General features: G+C 38.0%; 2 protein-coding genes across 3 annotated transcripts in view; one reads left to right on the forward strand and one right to left on the reverse strand.

Moving 5' to 3' along the window:
* The window catches only part of SLC30A7 (solute carrier family 30 member 7), a 99,640-nt gene extending 90,414 nt beyond the window's left edge, over positions 1 to 9,226 (reverse strand). Inside the window, exons 1-2 of the mRNA XM_061411038.1 lie at positions 8,948 to 9,226; positions 8,628 to 8,729 (exon numbers count right to left, since the gene is read on the reverse strand). Of these exons, the coding sequence (XP_061267022.1) occupies positions 8,628 to 8,729; positions 8,948 to 9,027 (182 nt within the window). The 5' untranslated portion in view covers positions 9,028 to 9,226. The remainder of the gene's footprint in view (positions 1 to 8,627; positions 8,730 to 8,947) is intronic.
* Positions 9,227 to 9,293: 67 nt separating this feature from the next.
* EXTL2 (exostosin like glycosyltransferase 2) lies at positions 9,294 to 27,864 on the forward strand. 2 transcript variants are annotated; one of them, XM_061411041.1, is made up of 7 exons: positions 9,294 to 10,076; positions 10,289 to 10,457; positions 11,112 to 11,256; positions 12,692 to 12,770; positions 21,910 to 22,337; positions 22,983 to 23,053; positions 25,791 to 27,864. In XM_061411041.1, the coding sequence occupies exons 4-7, from the start codon at positions 12,766 to 12,768 to the stop codon at positions 26,277 to 26,279; spliced, it is 993 nt and encodes a 330-aa protein (XP_061267025.1). In that variant the 5' UTR covers positions 9,294 to 10,076; positions 10,289 to 10,457; positions 11,112 to 11,256; positions 12,692 to 12,765; the 3' UTR covers positions 26,280 to 27,864. The 2 variants fall into 2 exon arrangements, with proteins under 2 accessions (XP_061267025.1, XP_061267024.1); XM_061411040.1 differs by lacking the exon at positions 11,112 to 11,256.
* The last annotated feature ends 11 nt before the right edge of the window (positions 27,865 to 27,875 follow it).

The raw sequence follows: 27,875 nt of genomic DNA on the forward strand, positions 1-27,875 counted from the left end.
GCAGGAAATCCTTTTGGGCAGAGGACTGTGTACCAACACAAAGCACATGTTCTGCTAGCAAGAAACTCACTTTTACCCAAGACTATCCTCATATATGTGACAGACTTTCACTGTCATGAAGGGAAGAGTAAAAATGTAAAAACAATCAAATGAAAAGCACACCCTCAAGGCCCAGGCTCAAAGGGCCTGCCTAAGACTGAGGCTTTGTCAAGATAATGAATGCCCCTCTGCCCTCACCCCAAACCTCACACAGAGTAAGGATCGATAATCATCTACAGCTTGGCAGGTGAAGGGCACCACGAGCACAAAGACAGAGCTTCTGTGACACATGCATACAAGAATACTGGAAGTGAAAGGCCTAACCAACTAATAGGCTGGCAGAGGACACATACCTATTCCTAATAATAAATACTATTACTTCAATATCTACTGTTCTTTACTCGTAACATCCAGCCTTTGATCAAAAATCTCAAGAAACACAAATAACAGGATGAAAAATAACTAGTAAAGAGATAATGCAGTTAACAGAACCAGACAAAAATATTGACCCAGATATAGGAACTATCAGAACTATAAGTAATAAAGGATCTATGGGAAAGGTGGGGGAAAAAAATTCATGAATCAGTAAGAAATTTCAGCAAAATGGGAAGTACCAAAAAAAAATTTAACAAAAAATAAGGTGTCAGAGATGAAGAATTCTTCCAACTGGCTTAACCACAGACTGGACAGAGCTGAGCATCATCAGGGAACTTTACGATAGATCAACAGAAACATTCTGAAAGCAAGCGCATCAGCAGTTCAATCTTTAAAAATAAGAAGTATCAGAATGGTTAAGAGTACTACTTTTGAAGTCAAAGTATCTGGGTTCAAATTCCAGCTCTACCATTTACTAGTTCTGTGACTGTCAACTTGCTTAACTACTTTTGACCTCAATTTAGCACCATTTAAACAGGTAACAGTAAAAAGTGTTATAATTGTTATAACTGAATTATAGTTATGCAACATATTACAGTGCCTGTCACACTAAACCCACATCGATATTCCCATTATTTCTATTACTATTAATATTAGTATTAATATCTAGTATTCCCAGCATGATCCATAGCTCTTAATATTTGGATATATGTCAGAGCTTTCTTCAGTTGTAACTGCTACAAACTAAAAGTCAAAAACCTTCACTGAAGTAGAAAAAGCAGTTTTTAAATTTCCTTGTAATTTAGGATAATTATAAACTTAGAAACTGAACTAAAGCATATTACTCACCCACACAGAAAAGAACAAAAATTTACAAGTTCCTCAAAAATCATTTTGAAAAATGTCTTAAATTTTATCATGAACCTTGTATATTTTATTCAAATATACAGAGATGCATAAAATAGTTTTAAGTACTGTCTATACTTACCTGAAACCCAACTCAAAGCAGAACAAGAATGAGTGAACAAATGAAAAGGCTGAATGAGAAAATCAATACCTGAGGAGGACAAAGTAAGGTTCTTGCCAATCAAGTAAGCCTCTCAGATTTATAGTTATTTTAAGATTTTTCCTTGAACAGATCACTTCAAACTACACACTTGACCCTTAACACTAAAAATAATAATTTAAATTTTGAGGTACGAAGACCCATTTGAAGAAAATCTTTGTAATGTGTTACAAAATCAATAAAGATTGTTTATGATTTTGCTTTCTATGTTCTGATATGATATAGTAAGTTATTTTTTAAATTTGGTTTCAAAAAACTCTCTCTCTATTCTGATAAAACAATACAGTTGACAATGAGAATTTTTACCCACTCTGCCTTGATTTCATGAGATTTTATAACTAAATTCAAAAGTCAGTTTCAGTAACAACAGTAGTCTACATATTTAACTTCCCTGGTGGCTCAGACAGTAAAGCATCTGCCTACAATGCGGGAGACCCAGGTTCTATCCCTGGGTGGGAAAGATCCTCTGGAGAAGGAAATGGCAACTACTCCAGTATTCTTGCCTGGAAAATCCCATGGGAGGAGCCTGGTGGGCTACACAGTCCATGGGGTTGCAAAGAGTCAGACACGACTGAGCGACTTTACTTCACTTCACATATTTAACAGGTTTATTTTTCCTCCTGTATATAGTTTTAAATGTTTTTATTTCTTAATTGGAGGGTTTTATTGTATATATGACTTTTATTCTAAATAACTGTAAATTAGTTATAGAAGAAGGCAAGGTATTTATGCTAAATAAATACAAACTTTAAAATTCACTGATTTATTGATCTACATATATATATATATACACACACACACTAAAATCTTGTTATGGGTTGAACTCTATTCTCCCCCAAATTTCTAAGTTGAAGTTTTACATCTCCAGTAACTCAGAATGTGACTTTATTTGGAAATAGGGTCACTGCAGACATAATTTGTAGAGATTAAGTCAGTCAGGTGGGCCCAAATCCAATATGTCTGCTCTGCTTATAAAATGGGACATCTGCAGACAGACATGTACACAGGGAGACGGCCAAGTAGAGATAAGGCAGAGATCAGGTGATGCTCAGACAAGCCAAGGAACACAAAAGACTGCCAGCAAAGCAACCGACCTCATCGACCTCAAAAGGAACCAATCCTGACAATACCTTAATCTCTGACTTTTAGGCTTCAGAACTATAAGACAACAAATTTTTGTTGTTTAAGTCACCCAGCCTGTGGTACTTTGTTACAGCTGCCCTAGAAAATTAATATACACCATCTCTTTTATAACAGATTTATTTATATTTGGTGTCAATAGACACCAAAGACTGCCTCAATAGTGGGAAAAAAATGATAAACCTCTTCTGTATAAAGGAGGAATACAGATTCCTTTAGATTCCTCTGATAGAGGAATCAGATTCCTTTCTAACAATTAAATGTAGTGTGGCAGTTTTAATACTCATCAAAATGATATAATTTTATTTAAATTTTAAATAAATTTGTCATTAAAATGGTTTTTTTCCCAACATTTCATAAAATATGATTCTACCTGAAAAAAATACTCCCTCTTTTGAGGTGGCAGAACATGATGTTCTCTTAAAGCATTGTGATTATGAGAGCGTGAACCCCAATCGTGAGAATTACTTAGTTGCATCTATGTAGGCAAACTCATGTGAAATAGTCTGCTTCTAGCTCTCTGCTCACTTATCATATATTAAACCAGTGTTCATGAGGAATGTCAATTTTACTGCTTATCTTCAATCAGCAAATGTTTCTGATTATGAATTATCACTTAAACTACCTGGCACAAAATCCTTAGAAAATAAAGGTAGCATAGAGAATTCTTAAGGCTATATGATTTACACACAAAATGTAACTTGATTTAAAAAACTGGTTGCTAAAAGCAGCATACTTGTTTTTGGCTCTGATCTTTAAACACTAAATATTAAAGTGTATTTTTAAACTTTGTTTAAGTGACCACGTTCTACAGGTATTTTAATAAAGAAAACTTCTTAAGATATAAAAATGGAAACGTGATCACTAAAGCAAAATATAACAAATGTGAACAGAACATCTGGCCAAAGAGACTTATGAAAGGGATTTTATCTAAGGCTTATTGAAGGAAAAGACAAAGAAAGAAAGAACCGATAAACTGAGACTTAAGAGACATATCAATCAAATACCATGCTGCTGCTGCTGCTGCTAAGTCGCTTTAGTTGTGTTCAACTCTGTGCAACCCCATAGACCGCAGCCCACCAGGCTCCCCCATCCCTGGGATTCTCCAGGCAAGAACACTGGAGTGGGTTGCCATGTCCTTCTCCAATGCATGAACATAAAAAGTGAAAGTGAAGTCGCTCAGTCGTGTCCAACTCTTAGCGACCTCATGGACTGCAGCCCACCAGGCTCCTCCGTCCATGGGATTTTCCAGGCAAGAGTACTGGAGTGGGGTGCCATTGCCTTCTCCGTCAAATACCATAGATCTTGTTTAAATTCTGATTAGTAAAACCAACTTCAAACAGAATTTGAGACAATAAGGGACATATGAACACTCACTCACTAGACATTTGATATTAATAAATTATGTATTTTTATAGGTAAGAATAGCATTGAAGTGAAGTGAAAGTTGCTCAGTGTGTCCAAGTCTTTGTGAACCCATGGACTGTAGCCCACCAGGCTCCTCTGTCCATGAATTCTCCAGGCCAGAATACTGGAGTAGGTAGCCATTCCCTTCTCCAGGGAATCTTCCCTACCCAGAGATTGAATCCGGGTCTCCCGCAATGCAGCTGGATTCTTTACCATCTGAGCCACTAGGGAAGTCCAAGAATACTGGAGTGGGTAACCTATTTCTCCAGCGGATCTTCCAACCCAGGAATCGAACCGGGGTCTTCTACATGGCAGGTGGATTCTTTACCAGCTGAGCTACCAGGAAGTCCAAGAATAGCAATTGGATTATAGTAAAAATGGGGACTCTTATCTTTTAGACCCAATTGAAGTAGTTATTGATATGTAAGAAATCATACTGTAGCTGGTATCCACATTAAAACAATTCAATGGTGACAGATACAACAGATGAAACAAAACAGGCCACATGTTAATAAACATTAAAGGTGGGTGACAGAGACATGAGGTCCACTGAACTCTCTTTTACATACACTTTCCATAATAAAAAATTTAAAGGTCTATAGGTAACTAAGCTAACAGCATATTTATAGTGGCTGTTAGAGATTAACTTGAAATTGAACACAGGGAATCATCAACTTGAGTTCCATGAGATGGAAAGGGGGAAACTATTTACTATCAATTAATTAGCAAGAAAACAGAAAATCCTTAGAATCCTGATATTTGTGTAAGTTGTTAAACTAATGAGAGTTATGGCAAAAAACCCACAACTCCACTACATTCCATATAACCCCTTCCTGTAAGGTAGAATTCTCAGCAAAATGGAAGAGGAATCTATGTTTTTAAAGTTTAAAAAAAAAAAGACAGAAAAGCAAAAGAAGTCATCACTGTAACCTGGTAAGTAATGTCTTTTCAGAAGGTAAAAGTCGATAAAAATTCAAGATATTTAAAATCTTTAATGCCATAGAAAAAATGTTACTAGTGGAAGCATTTTACCAAGGAATTACTTTACAAACATATGCTGTGACCTATTACACAGAAGTAGGACAGAAACAGTGATTAGTAGGGCCTAAAACATTTCTTAAACAAGTAATTACTTTGCTAATACAAATACATTTATCTTTAGAGTTAGATGAGTTTCCTCTATGCCCAAGAGGAAAATGGTTGTTAACAGCTTTGGTAGAAAATATCATTGAAAATTAAAAATTCAAACAGTGAGGTAAACATAAAATAGAAGAGCATTAAAACAACAACAAAAAAAGGCAAACTATATTAAGATACTAGGGGGAAAAAATCACTGTATAGTAGAAAATACTTGGGTAACTGATGCTTCTAAGCTCTTCTACTACTCTGGAAAGTAGAAAACTCCTTGGGCCTTTTATACTATTCCACCTGTAGAAGAGTTCCCACTTTCTGAGCCTACATATTTCCTTTCATCATTGGTAAAAAAATTCATGACTTTCAGAATACCTGGTTGATTGGAAAAAAGATGACATTTGCAACTAGACATGAACAATGCAATAAAGGTTTAGTCACTGAAATACTGGTGAAGAGTGTTGTGTGCCAGTGTCCAAAAAGTCTCCTTAAAAGACACTGTACATACTTTTTATCTCTTTTTGTCTGCATTCTGGATATTCTGCTGCTAGGGAAGGCTGGAACCGTAATAGCCATTTTGGAAATAAAATTTTATTTTCCTCGGGCAGTCACTAATTTGGGGTTTTCCTAAAACTGAAGAAAGAATTTAATCCTAGATAGTACAAAACCACATTGTTATATATACTATACTACCTCAAGATTACTCAACAGTAAATAAGTAAATGAAAATAAAATGCTAGAAAGAAAAGAACCATAGAAGAAAAGATACATATGGTATTCCTACCATTTTGCTACAAATAACAGAGAAAGAAGGGGCTTAATGTTCTTCCCTGCAACCCTGCCCCAAACAGCATAGTTAGCAGGGTTAGTATTGGCAGACTAAATCCATATATTCCTTATTCCTTTGTTCTTTCATTCAGCAAACATGTATTAAACATATGATGTGCCATGTAGTAAGGTGCCTGAATAAGATAGAAAAGATTCCACTTTAATAACATTTACATTCTAGTGGAAAGGTAAAAAGTACTAGATATTTAATCAGGGAAAATATACAAAGAGCTTAGCTGTTCTCCACTGATGACACAGTCTCATTATCAAAAATACAAATCAACTAAAATTAAGTTCTTATTTAAAATCAAGGTGCTGAATCAGAACCAAAACTATTTAACATTCATTCCAATGAAGTCAAATGTTTCTATGAACCTTTATTCATGAAGAGAAAGTGTGTTTTATCTATCTTTTAATTCCATAATGGAAAAAACTTTTGACATCTCATAACATCTTGAAACTACTTTTACAGAACACAAAGGAACACAGAAACGACTATGACAAAAACAGAAAACAAGTTTTGGTAAGGAATTTACTCAAGGAACTTAAAATCTAATTGAACCTTCAGGAACAGAGATAATTTAGTCATGTAAAGAAACTGCTAATCAGTCTACAAAGGGGCTCCAAATTTGTGGTATCTAAATAAGACAAAAAGTCAGATTATGAAAAGGCCCAAGCAACTTCTAGGTCCACTAAGGCTTCAACAGAAACACATTTGTACTCCCAATCAAGTGATAAAAATAAATGATTGTGGGCGTGGAGGTTAACATAGTAATGCATACCCTCTAATTAATCTAGGCATGACAGACAGTAGTTCAGAGCTAGATTGCAAAGATACAACACAAAGAAGGGAGTAAACTGAGAAGAGGCTTAAAGTCAAAAGAACAAGCCACCTAAAGGCAGAACAAGCCATGCACCATTGATGTTTTCTTTATATCCTGATGAATACTGACTAATCGCCTAGAAAACAATGGTCCTAGTGATTTCCTCAACAGATCTCTACAGATCAAAAGAATTACTATATACCTAACTTTCCATAGACAGGTGGTTTAGGTACTTCAAATATGAATCACTTGAATAAGACAACTCACTTAGTAATTTATGCAATGGAAGGCCACAGTGAAATGTACTGTAATATAACATAACTATAGCAAAACTGTACACAGGCAAACCAAGATAGACCCTTGACAATAGCCAGCACATACGCCACAATATGGCATAACTTAGGAAGAGGAAAATGTAAAACATAAATATTGCATATTTATATGTAATAGAACATATTTATTATATCATATATTATATGTAATATTACATATTTATAATAAAGTACGGTTATTTCAATACAAACTAAGACAATACAATGCTTTTAACATGTACAATATATCAAAGGGTATTAATATTACAGGACACATATATTTGATCCCCAAATGATTAAAAAGGGTTATTACATACATTGAGATTTTATTATGTTTCAATATGCCTTTTACATTTGAGTGGTGACTAAACCAGTAACTGGCATAATCTGCTGAGTAGTTCTGATAAAATTAAATTGACATTTGAATTTAAAAGTCTACTGTTTCATATAAAAGTATACATGTCACAAAAACTGGTGGTATCACCTAATGTCATTGTTCAATCTCAATAAAGACCAAAAACACCAATTCTCTCTGAAAATGGACCTTAAAGGATAAGAGACTTAGTTTATTAAATTAATAGAAAATTAAGCATAGATGGCATAGGTTCTTAAATTTGGGGTCCAAGATCTATTTCAAGGAATCCAAGAAAAAACTGAAATTTTATATAAAATTTTGAAATGTTGGCTATTATAAGACAAGTATGATATTTAAAGAAGAATCAATACACCTAGAAGTGAGATGATCTTTTCCTTAGCCCAACAATTTTACTAGACCTTAAGCATTCAACTGCAAACACCTGGATAACATTACTGCATTTCCACAGAGTTACACTGGATAGACCTCTTCCCAAAGCAGTTAAAAACAAAAACAAAAAGAATCAAAGGCGACACCAAAAACCACCAACTCAAGAGATGAAAAGCTTTTAGAAAACTATGTGGGATCTTTAAGCACAGTCAAGACCAAAAGAAAACCTTGAGAGTTTCAGCATAAAAGTAAAGAGAATGAAGCATGTTTCTCCAGATATCTCCTTTATAAACCTCTCCCTCCTTTCAAGAACTAGTATTAAATTAAGTATAAGATGTCAGGTATTCTCTCCCACAATTTTAATGGTCAATTCCTAATACCACTACCCCACAGAACGGGAAGAAAAAGATTTCTCCCAATTCCAAGAAAGTGGGCAAAGCTCAGGTGTGCAAAAATAAAAGACTCTCTCCATCTGTCAAAATGAGGAGGGGACTTGTCACCCTGGTTTGAAGGAGTCGGGGGTGGGGGTGCTTGGCGAAAGAGGCGGGGACCTAAATCTTAACTGCTGCACGTGATGGCCTCGGCTCTTAAGAAATGTAACCGTGCCAGACTGGTGTGGATATGAAAAAGCAACTGAGTGGCATAGGTGGTGGCAAAGGCAAAACCTGAGCCTCCGGTGAGGAGCTACGTGGCACTAAGCAAACAGAGCTTCGTCTCCCCCACCCCCTGCTTCCGCCCCAACCCTTTTCCCCTTTGGTTACCAGTTGCTCCAGATGCCGTAGAGTAGTTCAACAAAAGCGAAAGAGAGGTTCAGGCACAGGAAGAAAAACAGGTTCCGAGACGTCTTGTCCGACAGGATAGACCTAGGCGTGATACAAGTGGGGATGAACGGGGAAAGTCAAAGGAGTGCTAGACCCGGACGCTGGGTACCCTTTCAAGACCCTCCCAGTCCACACGTTCCTTTCCTCACACGAACGAGTGTGTCCCAGACGCTCCCTCCCTGGACCTCGGGCCATCTTTAGATTTGGGCCTTCTCCCCTTGTGCCGGTCACCCACTTCCCGCAAACACAGTTCCCCGCACCTAAACCAGCCTGAGATCTTGCGGAACAGATTGAACTTGGGTGGTTTGTATTCATCGTCCTTGATGGACAGAGGCAACATCTTCTCTGCCCGGCGAAGGGCCGGGTCTACTCCCCTCTAGTAGTGGCTCCGTGGGAGATGGTAGTGATACAGGTGACGCTTCAGATGTGATTCCCACTGCCTGTCCCGGGCCGCGCGCCGCTTCCAGACACAGACTCAGACAGACACCCGGGAACCGGGCGACTTCCGGCCCGGGCCGCGCAACGCGTCCTGGGACGGGAAAGGGGGAAGGAGGGGCCGAGGGCGGGACTTGCGCGGTGGGGCGGGGCTTACGACAAGGGCGGAGTTGCGAGTTTTACAGAAGCCAAAGAGAGGTGGCATCCTGTAGGTGGTCTGAAGGGCCGACTTGGAGTTAAGTCCCGCCACCTGTACTCAGGAAGAAAATCCTGAGGTGGCAACCCACGAATTGGGCAGGCCGGAAGGTTGAGAGCCCGCTCACGTCCACTCCGACTACCTATCACTGCTGTTCTCGGATGTGCTGGCATCCTGCGCCTGCCCTTTAGCCATTGCCCTATCTATTAGCATCAAATCCCGGTTTGTTCGGTAGCAGTGCTTAAGAATCCAGTCTGCAGGAAGCGCAAATGATAGGAAGCGCAAATGATGATGGTTTTGCTGGGTGAACTCTATGAGTACCCAAATCCTAGTAATCCACGCAGCCCTGCGCCCCCAGACAGCGCCTGACCTTTCTGTACTGTCACGCAGGAGGCAAATACCTTCCGAAAGAATGTTAAATGTATTTAAAAAGAGTTCTTTTTGAAAGCAGTGCCTACGAGATCGTGTTGAAATTGAGATTCGGTTAAGGCATTGACTGATTCCCCGACCATCTCAATCCTCTGTTAACCCCAAACTCGAGTTCGTACACGTTCCCTTTACTTCCAGGTCATCCCAGAGGCCGGAGCCGCGGCTCAGATTCTCGTGAGAACCCCATTGCCCATTTCAGGGAAGCTCAAGGAAAATTCACTCGCTGGTGGGACACGAGGGCTTGCGGAGCGTGGAGGTGCGAGCCTGCGGACCAGTCTTGGGCCCCACGGTCTCCGGAACTCCTCTTCGGTGTCTTTCCGGGAAATTGGGTAAGGTCAGGTGGTCCATCACCTGAATGATTAAAAGTTGTTACGTTGAGGGAGCAATGGGGGAAAGACTGGCTTTTGGAAGTGAGCTAGAAACTACAAAACCGAGCTTCTTGGGAACAGCCTTTTAATCTAACAGGAAGTGGAGCATCACTGAAAGGGAGGGGCGGCCACCCGGTACTGTCCCCAGCTTTAGGCTCTCTCTTTGTGGGCAGCGTTTCATCCAGGTTATCAATCCAGCGAATGACGCCGAGTGAATGCAAACTGCTGGGTTTGGAGAAAAAGCAAAAAATGAGTAAGCGAGACGCCCCTTGCGTTTTATGATAACCAAGCTGCAAGCAAATAAATCGCCTAGGTCTCACTGCAGTCTTTTCTGCACGAGAGGTAAGGAAATAGCAAAATGCTCTCTGGTTAAAAAAATTTTTAACAATGAAGATATTTCTGTTTTGCTGTCTTTCTTGGAACTTTATGAGTTTGTGGGGTAGTGATTCTGTGTTTTTATTTTTGAAAATATAATGTATGTATTCTACAATTTTTAAAAAATGTTCATGTTAATTAAAACTGCTGTGTAAAAACAGCTAGATTCCAGAAATTAAGTTCTGGACAGAGTATTTTGTCTTTGCCTTTCTTGGCCTATATTTCTTTATTTTAATTTAAACAGAAAAACATAAAAATATTTTCAGTTAGTAGCATTTATTTATATTTTTAGGAAGCTTTTGTGTTAGCCAGAGACTAAATTTTGCTCAACTGCACTGCTGGAGAAAGGTTAAATGGGTACAAATTAGGTTAATATTTAAATATTATAAATATTTCGACTGCAGTTGAGTTTTTCCTCCAAAGCTGCTTTATTTCAATATGATGTAACTGGGGACAGAGGTTGGTGGGGGAGGGTGGTTCAGATGTATATATGCAAATAACTAAATTTCAGCAACTCATTTCCAGCATTCTCTTAACTCATCCAGATCAGCTGCAATTTGACCTGTGTTTTTGTATTCTGCCTTTGAAAATAAATTCTTCATTTTGCCTATATTGCTACAGATGAGAAATTGTTCAGTTGGTTTATGGAGAAGTCTGCAACACCGTTTTTCAAATAATTTTGAAATAAGTTGGAGAAACTGAAATTTAATTTCAGTTACATTGGTTCTGGAACTCCTAAATTGCTACACTGCTTACTCCCAAAAACGTAAGATAGCTATTCCTGCAAAGAACTTCTTTCAAAAAATGGCAGTGCTACTTCACATTCTTTGATGGCATAATTACCAACTTCAGTTGTAAATATTTTCTTAGAAATATAATGGTTTATATAAATTTCCAATTTAGAAATATAAATTGGACACTAAATCAGGAGTTCTATGAGTGGAAAATGACGTCTGGTTTGTTTTGTCATCTTGAAATGATGTTTGTCCCAAATATGTTAACATATGACAACAATATATGTTGTCATATCAAAGTTATAGTTACTTTCTTTCATTCATTCAACAATCATTTAATGTGTCTACTATGTGCTAGACTCTGAGCTAAGCAGAGAATTAAAGTTCCTGGAGGAATTTTTTGGGAAAAGGAAGCAGATGTGAGGACAGGGCAGATCAGTCTAGGATTTTAGAACCATGTGATGCTAAGATGTACATAAGGGGTGCTTTTGGTATAGAGAGGAGAAAAAAGTGTCACCTGATGAGTCTAGATACAGGCTAAGCCACCCCTTTGTCCCTTCAGTAACTGTATCATGAAAGAATATGAGTTTGAAAAGTCAAAAATGATTCTTCAGCTCTGTTCACATGGTCACTATAGATGCAGTATCTTGCAAGTCTAATCAGCTCTGAATTCCTTCATATATTATGAGTTTATAAGATTTATAAAATAGGTAGATATATTCATGAACATTTTTAAACTAATGAATGAATTTCTGCCCTGAACTTTTATATAATTGTTTAGATCATTGACTAATTAATTGTATTAGGTTAACTGTGTGGACTGTATGGGAGGGAAAGCTCTAACTTCTTAGACATGTAATTGAGGACTGTGAGAAATGAAGGCCCAGAGGAGTAAGAGGCAGAAGGTCATCTCCAGTCAAAGTTCTGGCTCCCTTTGGGCAATAGTAAGGAATAGGAAGGATGCCATCTGTCATTCCTCAGTAATGTAATTAATCCTGACCTTTACCTGCAACTCTATTTTAAACCCTGTGTTTTTCTTTTAGTACTTCAAATTGAATGCCATGTGAACCTTAAGTGAAAAAAGAGTTTTGATGGTAGATAAAACTACAGACACTTAAAAGTCTAGAAATTGAATACAAGTGCAGGTTGCTGCGTCTGGAGGCCTTTCTGCATGGCATATATGTTCTGATTTCAAATGAGTAAACATTAGATCATCAGGGTGATATGGATTTACTGTTTCTGGGTACTTAAGGGAAAGATGAAAACAAAAATATAGCAATGTTAGCACAAACCTCAGGAAGATATCACCTACCTAGTCACCTACATATAATATTTAGAACACAGTATAGAAAATTTTAAGTTCTAAAAATAATTCAAAGTCTATGGACCATGGCATTAAAGCATTTTTTTTTAATTCCTCCTGATTAACAAAAACATCACAGGAAATTCTTTGATTTCCCTTAATAGTGCCAAGAGAGCCTGTTCCTATCAATTACTGAAGCCATAAGGAAAAATTTTTCAAAAATTAGAACTTTACCATAATGAGGTAAGTACCAGGATTTTCTTTTTACTTTTTAAAAATTGGGGTAAAATACACAAATCTGCCATCTTAACCATTTTTAAGTATGTAGCTCAGTAGTGTTCAGTGTATTGACTTTGTTGAGCAGTCAATCTCAAGAACTTTTTCATCCTACAAAACTGAAACTCTACAACCATTAAACAACTCTCCATTTCTCTGTTCCCCGGGTCCCGGCAGCCACCCTTCTACTTTTCTGTTTCTTTGAATTGGACTATTCTAGATTCCTCACGTAAGTGAAATCGTATAGTACTTGTCCTTTTGTACTGGCTTATTTTACTGAGCATGATGTCCTCAAGGTTCATCCTGTAACATGTGTCAGAATTCCCTTCATTTTTAAAGGCTGAATAATATTTCATTGTATGTCTATACCACATTTGTTTATCCATTCATCTGTCAATGGACATTTGAGTTGCTTCCACCTTTTGGCTCTTGTAAATAATGCTACTATGAACACAGGTGAAGTACCAGTATTTTTATCTGAGAAAAAAATGTTTCCTATAGAGGTACTTTTGTTTCCTTGGAAATAAAGAGTTTTTACTGAGCCAGGATCTATTAGAAAATACTGCATCACCTGTTTTAGATCTTATCCATTGAAACAGTATTCCGGACTATAACATAAAGTCAATAAAAAGTTTATTCCTATAAACTAAGACAAAGCTGAAAACAGAGACTACACAGAAAACACTGAAAATACAAGGTGGGACACATGGGAGGTGGGAGTTTGTTCAGACCCTCTACTCTTTCTGTGGCTCAGGAAGCATCATTTAATATTCTCAGGCTCAGCTATCCTATCTACAAAATGGGGTGGATGCATTTTAATCCCCGTGTATCTAAAGAGTTGAGATGTTAAGTAACACACAGAGGAAAGAGGTCTGACAACTTTTGTTACTACTGGTAAGCTCTGTGAGGGCAGGAATTGGAGGTCTTACTCATTATCAACCCTAGGGTCTGACAGTGCTGGGCTGGGTAAGCACCTAGGAATGTTTGTTTGTGGACTAACCATGGATATCCTGACCTTCCTCTAATAAAGTTAGGAAGCTCACATGAATTCGGATTGCATTGATTTTAGGTCTGATATCTAAAGCTATTTGCAAATTATAATTCATACATATAAAATCTGTTTCTCTTCGAGAAATGATTTTGGAATGTGAGTTTATTGCTGAAAACCAGTATTGTGTAAAAAGTAAGAGGATTCTTTAGAACATTCTAAGGATCTGTCACCCAGCAATCTTGCCTCCCCTCCACTTTCCTGTGACTAAAACAGAGAGAAGTTCAAATGAAAAGCTTCAATATTCTGGAATGGTAAAAATAATGTATTTGCAGATAGACTTGGTTTCTTTTTGACCCATTTCTTGAACTAATTTTGCATGACACTGTGCTGAGCTAAAAATGCTTTTCTATTTCTAGGCTTTCTTCTTAGGATGCATTGACTCCTTGGATCCTTATAAGTAGTGGATGTTCCTCATAGGAATAAGGCCATTCCTTCTCCTGCTCTGATATATGTCCATAAGTTTGATCATCTTCAAACATCATCATCATAATTATCATCATAATAGCTACAGTTAGTTAGCAATTCCAAGAGGAAGATGCAAGACTGGAAGAAACTTTCATCTAGCATAATTGAGACCTGTGCACTTTGAGGGCAGAGAAGGCCTCTGCCTCAGTAACAAATGGCTGGATTGACGGAGGCAGTGTTTTAAGAAGACTTTCTACATAATATTTATATGTTATTTCCTCTTTAATCAATTATGAGAAAGCAAATCTAGTTAATTGAGAGTAGCTGCCTGAAGAAGTATTGAGAAGCAATTTGATGATTTGTACGGGATGCCTTAGGAAGGGACAAAAATGCCAGGACTGACAAGCAGACTTTGCTACTGATAATAGGGCAAGACTGGGGAGGAAAGTGGAGACACAGGTCCTTGGTTTCTGCTATCTGTGTTTTATGGGCTTCCCAGGTAGCTCAATGGTAAAGAATCCTCCTGCAATGTAGGAGACCCAGTTTCAATCGCTACAGGGATCAGGAAGATCCCCTGTAGGAGGAAATGGCAACCCACTCCAGTATTCTTGTCTTGGAAATCCCAGTACAGTCCATGGGATTGCAAAGAATCAGACACTGCCTAGCAAATGAACACACATGTGCCCCCCCCACACACACACACATACATGTTTTTTAGAGTTCATTTGAACCTGATATACCTGTAAGGGAATGGCTCACTCAACCGGGCTGCCAGGAGGAGGACTTGCTTTTTAGTGTGATCAATACAGAAATCTTTCTTATAGCTTGCAGTGAGAAATGACCTGTGGCCGCAACTTCTGTTTTTCAAATGTGATATTGTAGTAAATGCAGCTGTTTACCAATATGTTTTAGCAATTCTGTTTCAGAACTGTAGTCTCAAAAGGGCAGGAAAGGTCAATCTTAAGCCTTCTAAATAACAGAACTTAGATTGGCTATCAGTGATCCTATATATGTTGTAGTCAGTTATACTGTTGATAAAAAAAGATGAATCACTTTAACCCTAAGAGCCAGTTCATGACACAGTAGATCAAGATTGTAGGCATCTAAATCATCCGTTCAGATCACTGTACAGTTGGTTGTAAACACAGCAAACCACAAGGTAAATCTGTGATACTGTGTGGATCCTTTTATTATTTATTACTTTAAGTCTATTCATATTCCTGCCTTTCTTATTCCTATATAAAATCATTAACACAAAATAACTTATTTTGATTATTTGGACTCATGAAAAAAGTAATCAGAGTTAAGACTCCCTGATGGGAGTTAGGGACTTCTCTGCTGGTCCAGTGATTAAAATTTCGTCTTCCAATACAGGGGACACAGGTTCGATCCCTGGTCAGGAAGCTAAGATCCCACATGCCTCATGGCCAAAAACCCAAAACATAAAACAGAAGCAACATTTTAACAAATTCAATAAAGACTTTAAAAAAATATAGCTTATGTATTAAGAAAGGTATTTCTTAAAAAGAAGAAGAAGAACCATAAAAAAAAAAAAAAATAGATGGGTTCCTTAGAAGGAAAACTGAGGGAAAATCATTTAGGAAGGAGAGGATATCATTGGTTGAAAATGAGAAAGCTGAATGGCATTTATAAAATACAATGAAAAGAATGAATTCCCTGAATGGGGGGAAATACGAAAGTAAAAGCTCTTCTTAGAATACTCTCTAGCACCTGGGATAACCCAGATCTTTTATAGAGGGAATGGTTTCTTAAGTCTTGACTCGATCTTAATTTGCATTTAATTTGAGTTTATTTTTTTTAATTTCAGGCATTTTTGATTCATTGTGAAGTTTATTGTTGTTATTTAGTCATTGTGTCTGACTCTTTGTGACCCCATGGATTACAGACTACCAGGTTCCTCTGTCCATGGGATTTCCCAGACAGGAACACTGGAGTGGGTTGCCATTTCCTTCTCCAGGGGATCTTCCCAACCCAGGGGCCGAACCCACATCTTCTGCTTTAGCAGGTGGATTCTTTACCACCGAGCCACCAGGGAAGCCCACTGTGAAGTTTAAGACTGTTTAAATATAGATTCCCTCGCTTTTTTCAACCACAGAGCATTGTGAACCTTGCTCAAAAAATGGCCAGGCACTGTTCTGGATTGCAGAGCCTGACAGAAAGGGCCGTCAATACAATCCCAGTCAAAAAGGAGGCTCAGCCAATAGTTGTAATACCTGGAAACAAAGTCCGGTAGCACTGCGTTCCCCATCCCCAGGATCACTGAGGATGGAGAGTGGTGAGAGAAGCACAGGGGAGGGGATGTTTGAAAGAGTCTTGCCCGTAGAAGGGCACGGTGTAGGAGTCTGGTGGGTAGGGAGAAAGAGCATGTACAACATGTGGAGTCATGGCCAGCCTGCGGCTCTAGGTACCGTAAGAGGAAAGTCCTTTTGGAATTGGGTGCCACATATGCCTTCGCCTCAGTTAGAACGATGTATGTCACCTGGCCAGAAGCTGCTCATCAGGTGTACGCTGATGTCTTCTGATTCTTCTTTCATGTTCACAGAAGGGAACCCCAGATTCTAAATTAGCCTCTGTGTTCCACCTTGGAATGTTTTTATCTCGTGGCAGTGAAGGGCCCCTTTCTGAGCATCTATATGCTGTAATCATCAGTTTTTTTGGCAAGTGCGTATTTTGGAGGATGAGCCAGAGGAGAAAACAATCTGTACAATATGAGGCAAATCTCATAGTGAAATGGCAGAATAGTTACTATTCTTCTACCATCTGTGGCATTAGAATGAAAATGACAGCTTCTCGGTGTATGACGTGACGCTGCTCATTGCTTTTCTATCTTGTGAGTCAGAGGACATAACTAATCTTCATTCATGCCATGCTCTGGCTAAACTAGTCTTTGTTCATGCTGCTGCTGCTTCTGCTACTAAGTCGCTTCAGTCTGTCCGACTCTGTACGACCCCATAGACAGCAGCCCAGACTATTTGTTTTCAGCTTTTGTCTAGATAATTGTTGCTTTTAATCCCAAAGAACTAGCCTGGAGTAAAGAATTCGTCATTCAGTAGTGTTCTTCCTGAGGAACTCTGGTAGAAGATGTAGTAAATAACTGAATAGCAGGTCTTTGAAAATTCAGATTGCCTCATTCATTTAAAGACAAACACTAGAGAATTTGTAATTGTTGCTTCATTGCATTATTTGCTTTCCTACTCTGTCTTAGGTCCACATTTAAGAACAATTCTTAAAATTTCAAATAATGGTTTTCTAAAAGATACCTCACTTTTCAAATATTTAAAAATTCTGATATAATGACCCAGTCATTCCACTCCCAGGTACATGCCCAAAAGAAATGAAAACATATGTTCACAAAAAAACATGTACATGATTATTTGTAACAGCAATATTCATAATAGCAAAATGTGGAAGCAACCCAAATGTCCAGCAACTGTTAACACAAACAAAATGTGGTATATCTGTGCAATAGAAGGTTATTTGGGAATAAAAAAAGAATTAAGTGTGGTTATATACTATGACGTGGGTGAACCTTGAAAACATTTATGCTAAGTGAAAAAAGCCAGACCCATAGGCCATATATTGTATGATCTCTTTTTAGGAAATGTCCAGAATAGGCAAACTATGGAGATAGAAAGTGGATCAGTGTTAGCTTGGTGCTGGGGTGGAGAATGAGGGGAAATGGAGGTGAAGAGCGACTGCTAATGAGTAGGTTTAACACTCTTCTTTTTAGAGTGTTAAAAATGTTACAAAATTAGATTTGGTTGCATAATTCTGTGTATATACTAAAAGCTACTGAATTGTGTACTTTATATGGGTGAAGCTTATGGTATGCGAAATAAATGTTAATAAAGTTGTAAAAACAATCAACATACCAATATTAATATTTATATTATCATACAGGTACCTTAGTGACAGTCTCGTAGACTACTTTATGACGCAGCCTTGCAGAATTTACCACAACACAATGGAAAGAGTCACGGACTGTGCTATCAGGGATCTCGGTCCTTTCTGGAATGAAGTGGGGTTTCAGAAGATACCGACAGATATCACTTTAAATTTTATTTCTGTATTATTTTTGGCTGCCCTGAGTCTTCACCGCTGTGCAGGGGCTGTGTCTAGTTGCAGTGAGTGGGGGCTTCTCTAGTTGTGGTGCACAGGCTTCTCATTGCTGTCGCTTCTCTGGTTGTGGAGCTGGCTCTAGGGCACTCGAGTTTCGGTAGTTGTGGCTCCTGGGCTCTACAGCACAGGCTCAGTTGTTGTGGTGAATGGGCTTAGTTGCTCCCCGGCATGTGAGATCTTCCCAGACCAGGGATCGAACCCATGTCACCTGCATTGGTAGGCAGATTCTTAACCACTGGACCAGCAGGGAGGTTTACAGATATACTTTGACATTAAATCATTTTAGTTCTTAATTCTTTCTAAGATGAAGGTTATCCAGGTGTATTCTTTCTCATATTCCCCATTCAAAACTCAAAGCTGTGAATTAGATGGTACAGTCTTCTCTAGACAGTGAACAGAAGAAAGCTATACACTGAAATCCAAATAGCTATATGAAGTCATCACTCTCCAATCTGTTCTAAGGCTGTTTCCAGTGCATCAACAATAAAGTCCCAGACTTCAGCTGTTCTCAAAGCACAGAGATGCCGCTTGCACTGCAATCTATATAGTTCTTACTTTTCTATACAGACTACACATGTTACATAACTTTATTGGTCTGTATAACTGCATGAAATATTTGCATTGTCTTTCCAAAGATATAAATTATTCATAACTCTCAAAACATTTTTGATACAAGGAAAACAGGGGGTTAGAAGCTATCTGACAGAGGAAATTTCTATGATGGATATGGAGGAAAACTCCCACTTAAAAGTATATTATTGGTAAACGCGAAACAGTCATTCATGAATTCTCCTTGACAATGTCTATTTATAGTAGGCTATAGAGATGAATCTTCATTACTCTTTCTCCACTAAACTGGCAGGTAGTTAACCAGAATCTGCTTTATTGACTAGAGACACTGCTATATAAATTCTAGAATATGTTATTCCTACTCTGCTGTAGAAAATGAACATTAAGATCTCAATCAGGGTATACTTTAATGTAGTTGTCAGATGAATCTTAACTCTGAGTGCTTGTAACCAGCCATTTTTATGCAGAACTGAAAATATGTTTTATGAGACTTGCTTTTGATTCAGTGTTAGAAGGATTATCAAGGTCTTTGAATCAAGGCTATTAATTTATAATGGTTTCTGTTTGGTTCATCACATTAACAGTATGTGTTGTTTTAGGGAGAGGTTATATACAGTGAAGACATTTGTACTCTCAAACCTTAAATTGCCCATCCTTGAAAAATAATCATAGTAAAGCTGAGGTTACCTAAGAAACAATCCATTTTATTCATTTCTTAGAGTGAGGCCAAGATGAAAGGGGAAACACAAAATTGCTTTTCTTAACAGAACAGGCTACAGACAAAGTCCAGGAGAGATTATCCTTGAAAGCTTTCTGAAAAGACTACTACAAGGGAACATTGCTTTTCAAATCTAGACTTTTGAAAAGTGAGAGTCGCTGAGTGACATTGACCATTCCTTTGTCCTTATGAGTAAGTTCTTCCTTTGCTTGCACAGCGCTCAGTGCACTAGCACAGTATGGGGTATGTTCTCCTTCCATCTTTGGAATTCTCCAGTACCTACTCTTGTGAACTTTAAAAGATGTTAAAGGCGTGGTCTATATGACCTCTCTACGTCCTTGTTGATCTATATGGAGAAAAACTATTTCTGCAGTGACACCACACACCTCACAACGTGAAACAAGATCAGGGGAACTGTTGCCAAGTTTCCTCAATGAAAAACAGAAGAGTAGTTGCACATCATTTGAATAGTGAAGTGAGATTTTGTTTGGAATCTAATGCCTCCAGGATGATGGCCCAGCTACAAGTGCCCAACTGAAACCACAAGGTGTCCTTCTGATGTATTCTCTTCACTACCACTATCCTAAATTAGCTCTGAGTTTATTTACTTTATCTGTCTCTCCTTACTATTTCCTCTGCTATGAACAGCAGAGACATCATCTATCTTATTCATTGCTATACACACAGAACCTAAAATAGTGCTCAGTAATTATTTAATTTATTGAGAAAATAAGCAAATGCTATGGCATGCAAAGCACACAGTACAGGATCTAATAAGTAATAAACCATTATAATTGTTTGCTGCTGCTGCTCCTACCACTGTTACCAGATTCATATATTAGGATTCTGCATATGATTTCATTTGGAAACAAGTTTGCTGCCAAAAGATAAGTTTAAATTTAGTATACTGAAATGTTTATATATATATATGTGTGTGTGTGTGTGTGTATCTATATATATATAAGAATAAGTTGTACACCTTAAATATATATAATTTTATGTGTCAATGATATCTCAGTCAGTACAGGTCAGTCACTCAGTCGTGTCCGACTCTTTGTGACCCCATGAATCGCAGCACGCCAGGCCTCCCTGTCCATCACCATCTCCTGGAGTTCACTCAAACTCACGTCCATTGAGTCAGTGATGCCATCCAGCCATCTCATCCTCTGTTGTCGCCTTCTCCTCCTGCCCCCAATACCTCCCAGCATCAGAGTCTTTTCCAATGAGTCAACTCTTCGCATGAGGTGGCCAAAGTACTGGAGTTTCAGCTTTAGCATCATTCCTTCCAAAGAAATCCCAGGGCTGATCTCCTTCAGAATGGACAGTTGGATCTCCTTGCAGTCCAAGGGACTCTCAAGAGTCTTCTCCAACACCACAGTTCAAAAGTATCAGTTCTTCGGTGCTCAGCTTTCTTCACAATCTAACTCTCACATCCATACATGACCACTGGAAAAACCATAGCCTTGACTAGATGGACCTTTGTTGGCAAAGTAATGTCTCTGCTTTTGAATATGCTATCCAGGTTGGTCATAACTTTTCTTCCAAGGAGTAAGCATCTTTTAATTTCATGGCTGCAGTCATCATCTGCATCTGATTTTGGAGCCCAAAAAATAAAGTCTGACACTGTTAATTAGTATACTACTAAGAGAAATATATACTAATTATTTAAATAGTTACTAAGAGAAATATAGGGCTTCCCAGGTGGCTCAGTGGTAAAGAATCTGCCTGCCGATGTAGATGTGGGTTTGATCCCTGGGTTGGGAAGATCCCCTTGAGAAGGAAATGGCAATCCACTCCACTCCAGTATTCTTGCTTGGGAAATCCCATGGACAGAGGAGCCTGGTGGGCTACAGTCCATGGAATCACAAAAGAGTCAGATATGACTGAGTGACTAAACAACAACAGCAAAAGAGAAATATAATCCAATTTGAAAATAATCTCATTTCCAAATTTTTAGTAGCAAAATGAGGGCAAATTTTAAAATGTGCTGCTTGATTCTTCCTGTGTATAGATGTTCTTTTGTCTGCAACTGCAAAGCAGTCAGGGAAGGGAAGGTTTATTCACTGCGCTTTTTGTCTTAGGTCAAATCAAAAAGGCAGGAGGAACTGAACTTGAATAACTAAAAGGTGTTTGACCTTTCTCTCCTTAAAAAAGCAGAGGCAAAACCATGGTAACTAGTGAGAATGCTAAGATTCTGCATTTTACTTCCATTTCTACTCCAGGTGTTGCCACATCTGCAAGCTCCCAGGAAGAGTGATGGGAATTCGTGTGCTTCGTCTCTCTTTGGTGGTCATCCTTGTGTTACTGCTGGTAGCTGGGGCTTTAACCACTTTACTCCCTAATATCAAAGAAGACAAGATGCTCACTTTGCGTAGGGAAATAAAATCTCAGGGCAAGCCCACCCAAGATTCCTTTACTCTCATAATGCAGACGTACAATAGAACAGATCTCTTATTGAGACTTTTAAATCATTATCAGGCAGTTCCATATCTGCATAAAGTGATTGTGATATGGAACAATGTTGGGGAGAAGGGACCAGAGGAGTTGTGGAACTCCCTAGGGCCTCACCCTGTCCCCGTGAACTTCAAAGCACAGACCACAAACAGAATGAGAAATCGACTCCAGGTCTTTCCTGAACTGGAAACCAAAGGTGAGTTGCAGCTGGGTTTTTAGTCTGACAGGGCTGCAGTTAACCAGAACTGGGGACTCCCGTGTGGCTTTAGGGCCTCCTGCTTACCTTAATTGTCTGGAGAAAATAGGGAAATTTAATCATAAGAAAGCATTTTGAAAAATTTAAGAGGCAGTTTCCCAGATGTCAAGAAGCAGTCTCCTGGGGAGAAATCACATATATCTTGCAACAGTGATAAAGAGGTTAATTAATATTGTAAAAGAAGACATGCTATGATTACATCTTATTGCAGCACATAAGTTAGTAAAATGCTATTTAACTTATGCTTGATGTGTTTTGCCACCTTCTTTTCCTCCCACTCATAGCAGTTACATGAGCTTGTAATTTGCTTAAAAGAACCTTGGTTTTATTTATTTATAGGTTCATTAGTTTCTAGGATAATGGATGATAACTACTTGATAATCTCCCCCTTTGGAAATTATAAAATCAATTATAGTTCAAGTAAAAACTTTTTCTGCTAGATAAATCTTTAAGAATACATTTTTTATTTACTGATTTCATTCAGAAAATACTTCATCTGAATGATCTATAAAGACACCACTATGTCTTACAACTTCTGTCTTCACTTCCAAACTGTTTGATTTAAATTTTTTTCTTTCATTTCAGCGGTGTTAATGGTAGATGATGACTTGCTGATTAGCGCCCAGGACCTTGTTTTCGCTTTTTCTGTGTGGCAGGTAATGTTGCTACATGCTTTATGAAATCATTAGTATAAAGTCTGATCTAGAGTTTAACCAGAGCAACATGGTTTAATGTGGAGGTTACCCAGACTAGTGTAGACAGTATTTATCTAAAAAGGAGATTACTTTGTCATAAAGTAATCAGATTTCCTGAGCTCAGTTAAGCTAACTGACAGTTATGGTATCTTTTATCTATACTTGATTTATATTTGGCATACTGGGGAGAAGAGCTAGAATTGCCTTCCAAAGAACAATGAGGAAATTATCTGGTATAGGACAGAGCAAAGACTAAAATCCTGAGACACTTTCCACAAGGCCACAGACCTGTATCTCAAATGAGAAGTATACTTCTGTATTACTGCTGCATAGAGCTTCCTTTGAAAGAAATAATTATATCCACAAAATTTAATTCTGAGATCATTGTTTAAAAATTAATATTAATAATAATTCTACATGCACCATTGTGGTGGTAGACTTTTCCCCCCTTAAATCCCAGCTGGTATAAATAGGCATTAATTGCCTGGTATTCTATAAAAACACCTTTTTCCTGTTGAATATTTGTTCATAGTAGCCAGCTTTTTACAAGTTTCACTACAAGTACCTGAAAGCAGAATTACATACTAATACTCTGAAGCGTGTCCAGTAATTAAACAGTGTACTACCCAATAAATGGTTTAATTTGCACTGTAGTAACTCTCCTTGATTAGCAACTTGAGATGTGACAACATTAGGTATTAATGGTAAGCGGTCACAGTACTCTACAGATACCAGAATTTTCAAAACTTCAGTTTTCAGCTTCATGCCTAGCATACTAATCAACACATTTTTTCCATATCAGCAATTTTTCCAGCCCTATAAATAAAAGCTTCCCAGGAAAAAATTTCTAATGTAGTACTCCAGCTGTGAGATTTCTATTTCAGGTGAAAAACTCAATTTTCTGAAAATGTCAGGTTAGAACAATCCAAGTAAACCATGATTAAAGATGGATAAATATGATTTTAAGTTTCATCCATAAAACTGTCAAGAACAGTTTCAATCCATTGCCCAAGATAATCTGACTCCTAAAGTTTGGTCCCATTGGTGCCCTATGGAGTATAGAGATTTGGGGCATGGAGACAAGCAGGATCAGAACAGACACATGTCTGTGCCTTTGCACTTAACCATGACCTCTGTTTGCAGTCCTTCTCCTTTTCCTGCTCTAGCCATCTGTGAAATCTCTGTCGTCCTCCTAGGTTATGTAAGTGGTGCCTCGTCTCTGAGGCCTCCCAGCGTTTATCCCCCAACCCCTGACGTTCCCCTGTACCTCCCTGCGTCCTCAGTGCTGTCCTGAGAATCCCTCAGCTGCTTTACAGCTTCCTCAACAATGTGCTAATTCCTAGTCCACCTATCTGTATCACACTCTCCCTAGACTATGCATTCTTTGACATGGGATTAAATCCAGACTGATTTGTGTGTGTGTGTCCCTAGTTTAGCATCTGTTGGTAAATGAATGAAACTCAAGATATTTATGAGATTGAACTGAACCTTTTTCAGTTCATATTTCTTTTCCATGACTCACTGCTTTTCTTTGTTGACTTTTGTTTTATTTTTAGTCATTCTCATCCTACTATTATTGCTTTAATGCCATCCTTTCTTCATAGATCCTGACACATCTCTTCATACATATATATATATATATATATATATATATATATACACACAAGCACATATATCTATGACTTCCCCCGTAGCGAAGCGGCAAAGAATCCACCTGCAGTATAGAAGATGCAGAAAACACCGATTTGGTCCCTGGGTCAGGAAGGTCCCCTGGAGGAGGAAATAGCAACCCACTCCAGTATTCTTCTGGGAAAATCCCATGGGCAAAAGAGCAAGCCGGCTATGGTCCATGGGGTTGCAAAGAGTCAGACACAACTGAAGTGACTATATACATATACATATTGACCTTTGAGCAACACAAGCTTGAAGCGTACAGGTCCACTTACACTCAGATATTTGCAATAAATACATACCATATTACTACATGATGCGTAGTTGGTTGAATCTGTAGATGCAGAACCATGGATATTGAAGGCTGACTGTAAAGTTATACATGGATTTTCCATTATACTGTCAGTTGGCACCCTTAACTCCTGCATTGTTTAAGGGTCAACTGTATATATGTATGTATATATATATATATATTTGCGTGTGTGTATGTATATTTTTTAAGGAAAAAGAAAAGGAATAAAAATAAAACATTGTTTAAAACCAACAGGGACTTTCAAAAACATTGAAATCAACATGGAAAAGCAGTAAAATGATACATGTACATCCATAATTTTATTTACTCCTAAGAGATTAAAACAGTTTTCCAAAATAATCACATATCTTCTTAATCTCCTATAATAAGCATTGTTCATATAGTCAACTTCTTTTACAGTAAACTCTGAAAAACCAGACTCATTGGTGACTAGAATTTATTAATATCAGATAATGTGTGAATTGGGAGACTATTTGAGAGGTCAGAAATTTTTTAAAGAGATTTGGGTTATGATGGAATTTGAACTTTAAACTTACCAGGACATAGATTTATGAAGTTGCCTGGAGTTAAAGGAAATTGAGGTGTAGAAGCCAGGAGTAAAATAACACTGACAAATCAGTTTAATTCTTTCTGTAATAAATCATTGCCTTTTTCACCATGTTAGCTCTAAAGAAATGCCACACTGAGTTATTACTATTTTTTTTATCTTTTCAGCAATTTCCTGATCAAATTGTAGGATTTGTTCCCAGAAAGCATGTGTCTACTTCCTCTGGTATCTACAGCTATGGAGGTTTTGAACTGCAGACACCAGGGTTTGGAAATGGTGATCATTACTCGCTGGTCCTGATTGGAGCCTCCTTCTTCCACAGCAAATACCTGGAACTCTTTGAGAGGCAGCCTGCAGCCGTCCATGCTTTGTTAGATGAGACGCAGAACTGTGATGACATTGCCATGAATTTTATCATCGCCAAGCACACTGGGAAGACTTCAGGGGTATTTGTGAAACCTGTAAACATAGCCAATTTAGAAAAAGAAACTACCGGTGGCTATTCTGGAATGTGGCATCGAGCTGAGCACTTTCTGCAGAGGTCTTATTGTATAAATAAGCTTGTTAACATCTATGACAGCATGCCCTTAAAATACTCCAACATTATGATTTCTCAGTTTGGTTTTCCATATGCCAATCACAAAAGTAAAATGTGAGAGTGAAACAGGCAAACAAAAACAAACCTCAGAACTGCTTGTTATTTGAGTAGCTTCTTTGTGCTCTGGTTGGTCTTTTTATTTATTTATTTTTAAGCACCATCACGGACTTTTTTTCTACTCCAGAAGTCTCTACAAAAGGGAAGAATGCATGGGGCTTCTAGGATGTACAGTTTACATGTGCTTCAAAACCCAAGAAGCTGATAGTATCCAGATAGGCCTTGTGATAAGTCTTCATTCATGGATATAATTCCTTGGTCAACAATTTTATTGTTTACATGCTCAGACTATTCGACAATTTTTTAAAATTCAAGTATAGTTGATTTACAGTGTCATGATAATGCCCTAATATTTTGTTTTTTGACTCCTGGCACTTGCCTTAAGGACCTTTAGCAAGCCGTTTCCAGGATCAAAATCTCCAGAGAAGTATTTCTCAGCTTTTTCATTCAAGGATGATTATTTTCATCTGAAGCCTGAAATGCCTCTTTCTCAAAAGACTGTGGTGTAGGGAAAAGCCATGTGAGGAGAGAACAGTCTCAATCCCATATAGAAACAAGTGGAGATTTTGTGACAATCAGGGTTTCCTTTCTGGTTCTTCCAACCAGCCCTTTCTAGGACTAGCTCGTCCCAGCATGGTTTTGATGCAGCCATCAGCACTTTCTGTGGTTAAGTCTGTTGTGACTGGTTGGGTTAATTTTAGTAGCTGAATGATGTCTAGTTGTTTGCTTGACTTTTGTGAACATTTACTGCATGGATCACAAAAAAGTGCAGCCTGTATTTTTTATAAGCAACTTTTATGCAGCAAGGAGTTAATGTGTTACTAGATTCAGGTCCTGCATTTTGGCACTTAATCTGACTTTTAGATTGTACATTAATTTTTAGATTTTATATAAAAGATGTATTATTTAAGAAACATGCGTAAAATAACTCTTCTGACAGAGTGATTCAGTAAGACCAGGCAGAAATTAAAACCCTTACTATCAGATGATCTTTATTGCTATAAAAGCATAAATTATCTCATGGATACTAAAATGTTGTGTGTGTTACACACTAAGTCAGTCTCCTGGATTCTGAATTCCCCCTCCGAGCCCCTGCTGCCAAAAGATTCAGAGATCATGATTAAATTTGAATTACATAGATGTAGAAAAAAATAAAAGACCTGAGTCATAGCAGAGAAATTCCACAGGGAGCCTGCATCAGTTCATTGTTAAGTTGCCCACTTTCTGTTACATGAATTAGTGTCTGTTCACACTGTCTGTGTTTGGTCCTTACCACCACATTCTCCTCTTCCTATTCCCCCTCCTTCTCCCATATTCCATAATGATCTCAAAATGGCACAGCTATGAAAATAATCATGGTTAATGTTCCAACAATGAGATCTCTTGTGCAGTTAGCTCAGTGTATATTGTTCCTTCACGTGGGCATGTGTATGTGTCTTAATGCCATCTGAGAAAACCAGTAGAACTTGAAGCCTCACTAAAAATCTATAGTGTTAATTATCTGCTTTGTCAAACCTTGGTAGTGATTTTTTTTTTTTTGCGTCTTGAGATTGACAGATAAATAAAATAAACTTTTACCATCCAGATGTTTTTGTTA

Source organism: Bos javanicus, chromosome 3 (assembly GCF_032452875.1).
Source record: "Bos javanicus breed banteng chromosome 3, ARS-OSU_banteng_1.0, whole genome shotgun sequence".
In the NCBI taxonomy this organism is placed as follows: domain Eukaryota; kingdom Metazoa; phylum Chordata; class Mammalia; order Artiodactyla; family Bovidae; genus Bos; species Bos javanicus.

What these genes read in the sequence shown, in the direction of transcription:
- EXTL2 (XM_061411041.1), top strand. An exon ending in TCCTGAACTGGAAACCAAAG is followed by an intron (nt 22,338 to 22,982) that starts GTGAGTTGCAGC and finishes CTTTCATTTCAG; the next exon opens with CGGTGTTAATGGTAGATGAT. An exon ending in TCGCTTTTTCTGTGTGGCAG is followed by an intron (nt 23,054 to 25,790) that starts GTAATGTTGCTA and finishes TTATCTTTTCAG; the next exon opens with CAATTTCCTGATCAAATTGT.